Genomic DNA, 13,509 nt, shown 5'->3' with positions numbered 1-13,509 from the left:
CTCTCTGTGGTCATTAAAAATCCCAGGGCGTTTCTCGAAAAGAGTAGGGGTGTAACCCCGGCGTCCTGGCCAAATTTCCCATAGGCCCTTACCAATCATGGCCTCCTAATAATCCCCATCTAGGAATTGGCTTCATTACTCTCTGCTCTCCTCCCCACTGAGAGCTGGTGTGTGGGGAGCGTTCTGGCGCACTATGGCTGCCGTCGCATCATCCAGGTGGGGCTGCACACTGGTGGTGGTGGAGGGGATCCCCATTACCTGTAAAGCGCTTGGAGTGGAGTGTCCAGAAAAGCGCTATATAAGTGTAAGCAAATATTATTATTATAAGACGAGGCAACGACAGGGTTGAGCCCACTGATCGGAGAGAAGACTGAGGAGGGGGCAGGAGTCGCTACGCACACTGCACCCCACAGTTAGCGGGGAGGGAACATACCGAAAATTCAAACAGCAGTAATAAGACAAGAAAGCCATCCAAACACTGCTTAGTATTTGCTATGGTATTCTACACCCTCAGTCATTTTAGGTCAAGCATCTCAGATCTGTTTCCCAGCTGTGACACAGAAAGCATCTTAAGCATTTTTGAGAGGGGGGGGAGGGGGAACTTCGAGTGGGCTCCAACAATCCAATCCCTTTAGATTTTGGAGGATTAAGCCACATTTGGGTTGATCCTCCGTGCCGAAGAAGCGATGACCCCTCGACACCTCTTGATTAACTCTCGCGGGCTGAGCGCACGGCGTCACCTGGCACAGAGCGTCTGCCCTGCATTTTTCTGCCACGCGCTGGAAACGCAGCACAGTCTCGAGCTGTCTGATGGCCGCGGTGGGCTCGATCCCGAAATCGCACCCCCAGAGAAGAGCACCTTCTCAATCAAATCTGAATGCCGCCTCCTCCTAAATTGGCAGCCAATTTTTTCCACTGCTTCCACAGAAGATTGCGTTCAATCGCATGCGGCGCTGGGCAAGATTGTTATTTTGTTCCCTGTCATTACAGCTGATGCTCTTGAAGATCAAACTGCAAAATTGCTGGTTGATACCGACAATTAGGGTTAATAATGAAAACGAAGATGATCGTTTCGTTTGCTAAAGCGCTTTCCAAAGCCTCTCTCATTGCTTGAAAACATTTCGCCAGCAGTTGGGTGAAAAGCCTGCCCACTCATCAAGCGTTTCAATGCCTGTCTTCACAGCCAGAAATCAGCAGAGCTGCATACAGCGTTGATTATTATTCTGGTCAAGTCCGTTTCCAGCTCTCAACTGGCATTTTTGAGTTCGCTGTGTTTTTCCCCCAAGAACCCGAAAGACAGGCTGGGTGGCGCTCAGCTTTCTTAATGAGAAGTCCTGGAAAAGACACCCCCCCGCAGAGGGCAGACGTGATCTGGGTCAGCAGTTCCCTCTCGCTCCGCAGCAGAGGAAGACCCGAACGGGGCCTGGTTTCTGCGCCTGCTTTCCATGAGTGCATCCGGACAGAGCACCCCTGTCCACCACCAGCGTGCACTGGAGCACAGCCCAGCGCAACTCCCAAAGGAGCTGGCAGGCTGTCTAAAGAAATGCTTGTGGGGAAAACGGTCAGACAATCGCAAGCCCACTCACTTCTCCGCTGGTGTTTGAAACAGCCAATGGGGCAGAGGATCAGCCTGAGAAACACAGCACAATCCCAAAGACTGGGCTCTGTCGAAAGGGGGGATGTCATGCAACAGTGTGAGTCATCAGGCTACAAAATGACCCATTGTGCTTTGTGGATTATCAATGGGGGTGCAGGGGGTGGTATATACTATTTGGGTACAAGATCCAGATCTTATCCAATAGGCAGCACCTTTAATAGGTACTTTCTTTGAACGGATCAACAAAAGTTCTCTATTTCTTTATATTTTCTAAATTGATCAAAGAATCCCAAAATGCTTTAAACAAAAAACGCAGGAGGAAGGAATAGGAAACGGAATGCCTTCAACACCTGCGGCCTTCACGAACGCACGGCAATGCTTTCGTGAAAGGAGCTATTTGACAGGCTCCCAGCCTACGTGTTTTGCAGGCAGGCCGATCCTCTGCACTTGAATCCGACGAGTCTCATCCAAACCACTTCCTCTTGTTCCGAGGCTCAGCCGTTGGGCTTGCTCAGTGGCTGGGTACCGGCCGAAGGTCAACGTCAATCGAGCGGACTCCCTGCCCGGAATACCAAAAGAAGCCCACTAATGAAACGCGTTCCTCAGGCAAGTTAATTACGGACTGTGCCTGGGAGGCTCGGTTGGGGAAAAGGCCTGATATCCCCCCACCCCCTCCACCACTTCTCTCCAAGACCCTGGCTGGTTTGTTCAGAGCATCAGCAGCTGATGGGTGAGAGGCAGTTTCTGGCTTCAGGCCAGGCCATAGTGGGTACTGGGGCTTTTAATATGGTAGAGGCACCACTAACCTCCTAGCCTCTCTCTCCCAAGGGTAGTGATGAATGCGGTAGACCCCCACCACACTAACACGCACTGCCCCTCTGGAAAGCAGGCTCCAACATGATGCAGATTCCTGATCCCTGTGTTATCCCCACGGAGAGTTGGGGAAACACGCCGCACGGCCGATCCCTTCACCCCCACCCCCGGCTGTCTCCGAGCTCATCCATTAAGGAGGCCGGGGAGGGGGGCCAAAACGTGGACTCATGGTGAGCAGAAGGAGAGCTCATCGCACGCGTTTCCAGACGGAACGCTGAGTGCTTTATATGAGAGCTCACAGGGACACAAGGGTGTCATCTGTTTTAAAATGTGAGAAGCATGGTCTTTGGGTCCATTTGTTATTTCAAAGAGGATCTCAGTCCCATGCTGTTTAATAACTTGCTGTAGTCAATATGCCCTAGATACGGGTCTCTCTTGTGCATTAGCTCCACACAATGATTAATTAATAACCAGTGCCGGAGCTCCTCCAGCTCAGTGAAGACAAAGACGGAGTCTTCTCTCGGTGCAACCCCGGGCTCCACAGGAGTCTGAAAGTCTAGAGAGCCCTGCTACTGGAAATCATCAAGCCAGTTACAAGCGCTCTAGCTGCTGCTGAACCCTCACACTGGGCCAACACATTTCCCAGCCAACGTGGCACAACAGCTGCAGCCCAAAACGAAATCATAAAAGCATCCCATGAAAACAGTGCGAGTCCCCCACTTGGCAATTCAAACAGCGCAGAGAGCAGGGGTCCTCACAAGAACATCACCATTCTAAATTAATGTTATACGTTTTGGGCGAACAGATAAATAAGAGATTGATAAATGGAAATTTGGGAAGTGTGACCGAAAAGCAAAAGAAAAAAGGCAGTGAAATGAAAAGACCTAACAAAAAGTCACATTTTTGCATTGTAAAGAACTAATACCATCAGCAGCCCTTACTGCCAACTGCTTCACAACAGCAGCCTCGGGGAAAAGTAACAAAACCTGATTTGTCACATGAAGCTCATAGGAATGAGGTCATTTCAAAGCAATCTCGTGTCTTCCCACCATTTGTAGGTCACTGTACAAGCTGAGATTTAAAGCTATCATTTGTTAATCGGAGCTACAGGAATAAAAACAATAGAAAAAGAGCATAGAAAGAGGAAGAATTAACACTGGCTTTGTTTAATGTACTGAAAGGAAAAGGTGATCAGCTATTGTTATTATTAGATACTTTTTTAGATGTGCTGCATCTTCCATTCTCAATGCTGTGCTTTTCAGTATTAAACCTAGAAATATTAACCATGTGCTTTTGGGGCCAATAGATCTAGTGTTAATTACTATCAGATGTGGCAGACAGGATAACTTATAAGCATCTGCCCATCCCCATAGTCATTAAAAATTAATGGAGACTTCAATTTGTGTGTAGTCATATTTACACAGTACCTTATACAAGACTTACAGTTAAAACAATATCATGCACTGTCTTGCACAGTGATGTCATACACTCTACATACTTCCCCGTTGCCCTGACACCATCACCATGGCAACGGCTGTAGAACAGCACATCTCCTTATCAACTTCTACCAATCCCTCTTGCCTTCAGACACTTTCTGGCTCAGGAACTGCACTTTACTCTTAAAGAAACGGATTGCGTTCCTGGGCCTTATTCGGGCCGCGATCAAAAGCCACACAACAACACTTGCACCCACGTGAAATCTGTGCGTGAGAGACCCCTACACACTAAGACAGAAAACAGACTTCAGGTTTAAAAGGGATGAGAGCTTTTATTAACCTGAGGAGTGTGGCCTGAGCCTGTATGGGAACTCCTTGCTTACTGGTAGTGAACAGGGAAGAAAAACATTTAGAAAAACAGAGGGATGGATGTTAACACATCAACAGGGCGTGTACTGTAATGTCTACATTGCGTGGTGTTGTCTGTTGTAATGTGTCGTCTGCTGTACTGCGCAAGTCCCAAGAGATAATAAGAATCCCAATGTACAAGTACATATGGCAATAAACTCCTCTACTTCTCTAAAGTCACAGTCTTGTACTGCCCTGTAGTGTGGTCACTACTGGTAGCAATATGCTCTGTACAAGTGGAGGTCTAGCAATCAGCCCTCCGGATCTTGCAATCGGTCTGTTGGACTCAATGATTTGCGTATTGTTCTGCATGACGGTCACAGACGCCAACCTGGGCGGTCTACCTAAACCCTTGATCCATCCCTGAAGAGGTCTGACCCACCCTCTCAATCATGTTTTCATCAAAAAAGACATCCCAGTGCAAGAGAATCCTCTGTAACGTACATAACCCTGCAGAGCGCAGGTTTTCAGCTCGTTCATTCTCCAGTGTCCGCAGTGGTAGAATGAGCCACCTACAGAAATCTGGACCGCGCATCTGTTCAGACAGCATGTCCTCAGTCACTCCGACACCGTACTGCACTAAAAGCAGAGTGGCAGTGCTGTTCCCTTGTTTGTCTCCCTCAATGGAAACATGGCATGCGTGCCAGGTGGCAGTCTGCACTGCTGCTTTGCTCCTGCGCAACCTGTATGTGTCCGCAGATGTCTTGGCACTCAGATCTTCGGTTTGTTTCTACGTGGTGTAAGAGGACCAGGGGAAGGGTCATTCATAACAGGTATTTTCTGAATGACCTACTTCAAATACTAGATATGGACCTAAGCAAAATGGCTGCCAAGAAGAATCAGCTGACCCGTATATGGAAAGGGTCTACCCTGAGAAACAATGAGACACAGCTGAGCCTCATCAGGAACCGAAATATAAGTGCCCCGGAGGCAGTGAACAGGGCGGAAGGTGGATGCGGTTTGGAGGAAGAGAGAGGAAAGAGGATTGTGTTAAAGATCAGACTAAAGAATCATGGACTACTGAAAGGAGAAATGGTTTATGGTTTTCGGATTGCGGATAGTGGATAAGGATACATCGTGGATTGGCGTTATTACGGACTTTTGGAACTCGGATCGGATCAGGATTAAGAGAGCGAATTACGGACTGGATTTGGAAGATAACTGGACGGAAGAAACGCCACAAAACACAGGAAAGAAAAGCGTGGCGTGAGTACTTCTCTCATTTACAGAAACACCACAGTGGCTCTTGAGTTACACTTTTCTGTTCCAGCGTGCTCATTAAAAAGAGCCAGCCAGGGAGTGCCTGCCACCTGGCGCCTGGCAGAGTGCACATGGCTTTCCTCAGCACTGCCCTGGTGTGCCAGCCCCCCAGGCGCAGCTGGGGCTACAGCCCTGTCTAGACCCAGGTAAGATCTGATGCCACCACCGCGATCCATCAAGGGCATGGCCCCCCCGAGCGCCCGTGTCCTGAAACGGTTTTAGATACGAGGAAACAGACCTCAGGCCTGTGCATCAGAAAGCTACAGGCACCACATTTTCCTTTCAGTCGACAATCGCACAACACTCTAAACTCTGCTTAAACAGAAAATCCCTTCCAATGTTCAAGGGCAACATCAGGTTCCCCTCCCCCCCACACACACCACACACAAACCCCCTGTGCTCAAACTCTTCCTAAAATAAGCTCCCCCATTTTCTCTCGTGTTTACGGGTAAGCTGCCTGCCAAACCAAAAAGGTCAGCGTGGTTTTGTTTTTACCAGGGGGTTCTGAAAGACGGGCAAGCGGGTCTTGGGTCGGCAGCACCTACCTGGGGATCCTAGCAGAACCTGGACCACATCGTCGTAGAGGATGAGAGTCGCCGGTCTCTGGGGAAGGAGGTAGAGACTAACAGAGGCGTACACTGCAACAGAGCACAGGACAAGATTGTCAGCTTCCACGCAATTCGTCAGTCAGAGTGCGACACGGATCACTCTGGGGGCAACAGCACCGGCTGTGGGGTGTCAGGCTGATCCACACTGATGGCGATTCCAAAACTGAAACAAAAGCAGTGCAGCAGCCAAACAAAAGCTCGAGATGAAAAGTTCTTCTTGTCCTTCTTGTTCTGAGGAAATGCTCCCACCCTCTTGAAACTCAAGTTTTGAAAATCAGCTGATTGTCACGACCTTCAAAGTTATAAGAAGGAGATGAACCCAAACTACCCCTCCATGAGCTAACGTCACTTGTGAAATAAAATACTGTGTCTGAAGTTTTTTTTAAGGCGAGTTAACAAAAATAGCGGAGGCATTTGTGGGGTTTTGACAGCTGTTTTGACAGCTGCGGCATTTCTTCAACGCTTATGCATTGCTGTTGGTATCAAACAACTTTGCGACGGAGCCTTCTAAAACATCTGGGCATCTTGGGTCGTGATATCTTTTTCTACAGCAGTAAAATGCAAATTCAGCAGAAGAGACATCAATAGTTCTGCTCCATATATAAAAGACACCACAGCAAAACCCAGGACATTACCCAGAAACCACATTTTTAAATGGGAAGTGATTTTAATAAAGTCAAGGAAAGTAATCCGATTGAACAATGTTTTTTAAAGCCGATTCTTCAAGATAAAATTCTGCAGGTTATTCCTAAGGGCCCCACACACCTGCTGCTGTTTGTCATTCCAGCCCACCTGCATTAGATCACCGGTGCCTTACCTGAGCTAAGAAGTTGCTTCAGTTGAATATTTGCATTTTGTTTCCAGTCACATATTTGGGGATTTTATTTCACTTACAAACTATTACAGATAAACACATATACCAGTATATAACAGTTAAAGCACATGATTAAACAAGTTGAAGAGCTGAGAACAAACAATTACTAATTTCATGAAGGGTTTGATGCTCGGCTGGAACAAAACCCAGCAGGTATGTGGGTCACCAGGACCAGGACTGGAAACTACTGGTGGAAATGGTATTTTTCCTGTCGTATCATCTTGATACACATTTCCTTAAAGGAAGAACTACAACATGTTGTCTACAACTCCATGTAAGCAGACAGGACTTTAGAGAGAGTGGAGAAAGGAACTAGTGAATGAGACCCAAGACTAAACTCAGATAAGGCTGACTCAAGAATAACATTTCAGAGATGAAGGGAAAAAAACAAGGATTTAACTTTTTTTTATTTTACTTAAATATAGGATTGAAGTGAGTAAGACGATAACTCATAGACAGTCTCAGCCTCACAGCTGTGCAAACGTCCTATTACATGAGCTCTGTCACGTCCAGGGAGATGATCTTTCTGTTAAAAGCCTCACCTCGCTGTGTGACTTTACAGTGAAATACAATCTTCAGGGTTCTGGGTTCATATCAATCAGATCTGTTTTGTGCCTCTTGGAAAAAACACTGAACATTAATTTGATGATAAAATACTCAGCTAAGGCCAAGACCAGCAAAGACCTGTGAATGAACTGCCAAGCACAAATGACAAAATCAAAACCCTGCATCCACATGACACTTGGGTTATTCCTAAGAAATCAGTGTCCTGTCGGCTTCACTCTTTTTGATTTTAATGAAAATTTCCAGAATGTCTGAAGCTATGAGAAATCATATTGTGATTTCTGGACCTGGATGGTCATCCATTTAGGAAACAGAGTTACTCAAAGATGACTCAATCTTGACCCTTCATTGTACTGTAACACAATCATATCCTCACCACTGATCAACATATCAGCGTGATTTTAATACCGTTTCAAACAGTGTAATATACTTTTAAATTGGTGTTGGAAAATAGCTACAGAAATTAGGTCATTCTGACCTTTGACCTCTATCTCAAAATTCATGCTCATTTTTCAGTATGTCACAGATAGGCCACTGTTTGCATCTCCTGAATTGTTGGCCAGCTGTTGTTAAAATCAAAAGGTGTGAGGTCAAAAACAGCCACATATTGACTGATTTCATATGGAATTGCCCTTTATGCTAAGAAGAATCTTATTCCCAATGAAAGAGCAAAAGTATGTCTAGGATTTATAATTTGCTGCTGGCAAATGGGTCCATGCTTTGACTTCACTTGAGCCTAAATAAGAAAAATGGATAATTGTACACATAAGATTGCTGATTTTATGATGAAATTGGTTGCACCTGACATTTCCAGCTCTTTATCTAGTCATAGACGTGTTTCTTGGAAATACTAAGCTGCTGTGTATGATCTCAAGTCTTTCTAACATGACTCCTTCAGCCAACAGTTCAATGACGGAAAGACCAGCCCCCTTTAGAGTCCTGCTCAATGGGCTGGGCTAGCATCCAGTGGACAAGCAGTGAAGACAAAAGACCGGGCTGAAGTTTACAAACCGCTGCATGTGAAAGTGGGTTTGAAAATGGTGGCAACCATCTCATCTGAAGAGCCTTTAAGGTGAAGCTATCCAGAAGAGAAAACACTCCCAGATGGTACTGCACAGGCCTGTCCAATCCAGGTCGTAAGAGGCTGTGAAATGGGTCCAATTAATCAGTAACCAGCTGGTTTTGCTTCTGAAGTGCGAAAACGGAATGACAAATTGCAGGCACACTGGGCCTCAAGGACCAGAGCTGGACAGCCCTGCACGAGAACAACCGTAGCCCTCACCAGCAGGACAGAGGAGGAGCGTGACTGAGGGTCAATGGCATAGAAAAGCCCAATGAGAACCAGAAAGGCGACACGCTGGTATTAGCAAGGCCTCTGTACATACAAATGGAAAGGCTCTGAGAAGCAATAAAAAATGACAAGTGTGTCAAATCAATTCCAGTGACGACCAGAGGAACAACCGCTGCATTTAGAAGATCATCCCTTCCAGTGCAGCTCAGTAATTCACGGCCAGTCACATGGGGATGATCCAGTCAGCCATTATAATCCGTTTACGAGATCCTTGCATCCTGAACTCTAGACTAGTGAAGGAACAGGAACATTTTGGGGTGGCAGGGGTGTGGGGTGAACCCAAACTATTGTCCTGTGTTATAAAAACGGATCACAATCTGTTAGGGAGTGATTTTTGCGAACGATACACAACACAGAGCAAATGTACTTCTTTTCCCTCAAAAATTCTGATTTGAAACACAAGATAACTAGGCACTAGTTACCAATGACTCATTTAATCAGCAAATTCAGCAACTAAAGCCAACAGTTTCTGCAGATACTAGGAATCGGCACCCAATCAATACTTTTCTCAGCATAGAATAACAAAGACACCATTTATTCCATTTCAACAGGTACAACTGTTGCAATTCAACAAAGAAGCAATTTCTTCTCCCACAGACAGAAATTTGAACACTTTGACATAGGATAAGAAAAACAAGCAGCTTAGCCGAACTGATCTAGGCTTCGTTTTGTGGAGACATTCTTCACTGGGTGAACTCCCTTTCATTTTCAAAGCAGTGTCTGAAGTTCAGCATGGACATCGTTAAAATCACAGCCATGTGTCTCAGGTCTGTCTCCTCATGCTTCGCAGAGCAAGAGTGCAATGCTGGAAACTCTGGTGCTTGCAGACCTAAGTAGCTTCCAGCTGTTCTTATAGACAGATCCATGTTCTTCGCCACCACTGAATTTGCCATATCTGCCTGGAATCAAAGAGCTTCAGAACACGAATCAAAATAAACTGCAACTGCAAAGGGGTTTGAAATAGTTTGTCCTGTGAAATAACAGGGACGCTGTCAAACAGGTGGGCTCTCAGCCGGCTCTGTAGTCGCTGATGCCACGTCGCCTGGGAGAAAGCTGGGGCCAATGCAACATCCGGCCTTTGAGTCAACCAACAGCAGCATCAACAGGCAGTCCAAGGGGGTTCGATCACCAGCGGCCGAGCAGGCATGTCCTTTTGCGTGGACAAGGATGGTTTTTGACATACATGACGTGGCATGTCTGCAGCTAAACCACCCTGCAACTCACAACTGGCAGCCCCATTGAAGCTCAGCAGGTGTGAGCCTGGCCAGTACCTGGAGGGGAGACTCCTGGGAAAAATTTGCTGCTGGAAGTGATGTTAGTGGGACCAGCAGGGGGTGCTCACCCTTTGGCTTGTGTGGGTCCTAAAGCCCCAGCATAGCGATGGGGACACTGTACTGTAAAAAAGGTGCTGTCCTTCAGATGAGACGTAAAACCGTGGTCCTGACTCATTAAAAATCCTAGAATTTTTCTCAATTCCTGGCCAAAAATTTCGCCACTGGCTTTTACTGGCTTCCTAATAATCCGCATCTATGAACTGGTTTCTGTTGCCCTCCACACTGAGAGCTGGTGTGTGGGGAGCGTACTGGTGCATCATCCGCGTAGAGTCACATACTGGTGGTGGTGGAGGGGATCCCCATTACCTGCAAAGCGCTTTGAGTGGAGTGGAGTGTCCAGAAAAGCGCTATATAAGTGTGAGGATTAATTATTCCAGAACAGCCACTAACTTATTTAGTATTTATGTCAAAAGGGCTGTAGAACAGATTGGTATTATACCTCAGGAGAAGTCAAAGGTCACAGATAAGGGACTCGGCAACCAGAGCACATAAGCACATGTTGTAAACCATGACCCTATCTGTACTCATCACAGAGTCAGAAGTTTTCATGTGAACCAAAATAAATATACTGTCACCAATCAATTTTATTCCTTGGTGAACTAGAATTGCCATGGACTACTATTACAGCAACATCTGGTTAATCACAGATGTCAAAACATAAAAAATGCCTTTTCTCAGAAAATGTTTTTGGCACATTTCAAATGTCATTTCTGAGCAATGGCCACATTTCCTCATGGAGCACTTGATCTTCAAGGATTTTCAGAGATTATCTGTACACCCCAGTTTGCTCCGTACAGCAAAGTGCAGTCAGGGAAAACACTGAAATGATTGGTCTTTCAACAAATCTGACACTACAGCCAAATCATGGGAGCCCACATAACCCCGTGCACCACCTTTCAGAACTGGACCTTCAGCGGTTTCGAAGAGGAACGTTTTTGGACACTGTGAGAAACGCAGATCACCGCACGTGGGAACCACACCATGCAGCTGGTCAGCTTTATTTCCACCCTGAAGGTGCATGGGAGCTCTGAGACTGCATGAAGATCTGTCACGCTTGACCATCAGGGTATAATGCTTTGTACTGCAATACGCATGCCTAAAACCCTGTCAGCCCTGCTTTTGGAAAAAGCATCTTGCTGTTATCAAATACAGCCAACAATACGACACCTCCTTTCCACACACTTCATTTCACTCTATTTGACATTACAGTCTCCTTACAGCACTCATAAGGACACAAGAATGGTCACATTCTTTTTCTGAGAGGAGGCCTTGCAACTCATCTAGCTTTGCTTTGTCAGCAGTGAATTGATCAGAGGATCTCATCCAGCTGTTTCCTGAAAGGAATTCAAGTACATGGCTGGCCAGCTTGCTCAGACCCCCACAGGGGAACAAGTGCCTGCTGTTCACAGTTTTACACACATTTCCCTATTGTTTAACATCGTATCCACTAGGCTGAGTTACTGTTCTTTGTGGCTGCAGTACATTTCATCCCATCTTCACTGTGATTGGTTATCTGAATTAATTTGAAGGCAATTAACCTGCCATCTCTCACACTTACTGTGAAACCCTAAATTTGTTTCATTTTAGTTTTTTGTTGATTTTGATAGATGGGGGAGATGATGGTACTCCACAAACTTTATTCTAAACCGAAGTGTCATAATAATTTGTACTAATGTTTCCTTAGACTTCCATAGCGCTTTTCTGGACACTCCACTCAGAGCGCTTTACAGGTAATGGGGATCCCCTCCACCACCACCACCAGTGTGCAGCCCCACCTGGATGATGCGCCAGTACACTCCCCACACCAGCTCTCAGTGGGGAGGAGAACAGAGGTAAAGGCCATTGGGAAATCTGGCCAGGACTTTGGGATAACAGCCCTATTCTTTCTGAGAAATGCCCTGGGGATTTTCATGACCACAGAGAGTCAGGACCTCGGTTTTACGTCTCATCTGAAGGACGGCGCCTTTTTACAGTCTAGTGTTCCCGTCACTATACTGGGGCATTAGGACCCACACAGATCGCAGGGAGAGTGAGACCTTAGCTTTCCCACCTGCTGAGCTTCAGTGTGTTGCTAGTTGCGAGTTGCAGGGTAATACAGCAGCAAATTTGTGTGCAAATGTGTTTCACAAGCAAAGACTGGTTTCAGTGAAGTGACCAAAGAGAAGACTGCAAGTAGCAAAAACAGGCTGAACAACAGACAGAAAATTGAAAGAGAACATGTTTCTACTCACAGGGTATTCTGCTGGCGTGCCAGGGCGCCGAGTTGGTGACGAAGCCTTGCCTGGAGGCGGTAACAATAACCCACGTCCCCGGCCGGTACTGGAACCTGACCGCGACGGCCCCATCGTCGCCCGCCACTCCAGACGCCAAGGTCGACTGGTTCCCATAAACCTCCACAGCCGCGCGGGCCAAGGGTGAAAGGTCGCTGTTGTCAAACACTTGAACTCTGATGAAGACCTCTGTGGAGCAGAAGAGGAAGATAAGAGGAAAATGAAGGCCTGTCATCCATTTAATTAGTTTTACAGGTGAAATAACACAGCGTCAAATAACACAGGGGTCAGCGGTCCAATAATTCAGAACTGCTTTTTTTTTTTACAATTGCACATCAAACTAATTTACTGCTTCTTCGAAATTGAAATTGAAAAGATGCTCTGGTTTAGAGGTGTCAAATGAATTTTCGCTGTCAGGCTTATCAAAATGTGATAAGATGTATGTCTAAAAGTTCACAGATGTCAACAAAAGACAAGACGGCACTCATGACTGCTCGACTGCAATGATCACACAGCAGTCCAGCGCCATGAGGTTTTTGTTTTCTGAAAGTCATCTATGAATTGTAAATAATTCATTTCTCCATCTTATCCCATAAGTCAAACAAACCTGAGATTTCTTGCATCTCCAACCTCTATATAAAAACACATCCATCACAGAAGTTACACAGGTCCTGCAAATGTAATTAATGGCAGCATAGGCTCAGCTCCTCCTCTCAAACATCTTGCTTCACACCTGGCTCATTCAAACGGAAACATTTCTGGCACAGATGATGCACGTTTCAGCTCTCTCTTTATCTCAGCCTGTCCGCCTCCGATGACTCATAACTCCACGACAGACTGAGTGTTTTTAGGGAGATTAAAATGTGTTTAGCGCTGCTCAGTATGACAGAGCCCCATGAAGATCAAGAGGGAAACAAGCCAGTTGCTTCTATTGATTTGGAGGGTCTAGCCAAAGGAAAGGCCTGCAAGGTATTGACCTGATTTGGCCATTCTG

The 13,509-nt window shown here is 46.2% G+C and overlaps 1 protein-coding gene across 1 annotated transcript in view; it reads right to left on the bottom strand.

Annotated features, from left to right (window-relative positions):
* The window catches only part of fam171a2a (family with sequence similarity 171 member A2a), a 46,233-nt gene that overhangs the window by 18,658 nt on the left and 14,066 nt on the right, over positions 1–13,509 (bottom strand). The window contains exons 2-3 of the mRNA XM_015362350.2: positions 12,477–12,704; positions 6,060–6,152 (exon numbers count right to left, since the gene is read on the bottom strand). Coding sequence (XP_015217836.2) covers positions 6,060–6,152; positions 12,477–12,704 — 321 coding nt within the window. The remainder of the gene's footprint in view (positions 1–6,059; positions 6,153–12,476; positions 12,705–13,509) is intronic.

The sequence above is a fragment of the Lepisosteus oculatus genome, chromosome 28 (genome assembly GCF_040954835.1).
Source record: "Lepisosteus oculatus isolate fLepOcu1 chromosome 28, fLepOcu1.hap2, whole genome shotgun sequence".
In the NCBI taxonomy this organism is placed as follows: domain Eukaryota; kingdom Metazoa; phylum Chordata; class Actinopteri; order Semionotiformes; family Lepisosteidae; genus Lepisosteus; species Lepisosteus oculatus.
Note: the sequence above shows the minus strand (reverse complement) of the source record. Positions and strands in the feature narration are given on the sequence as shown.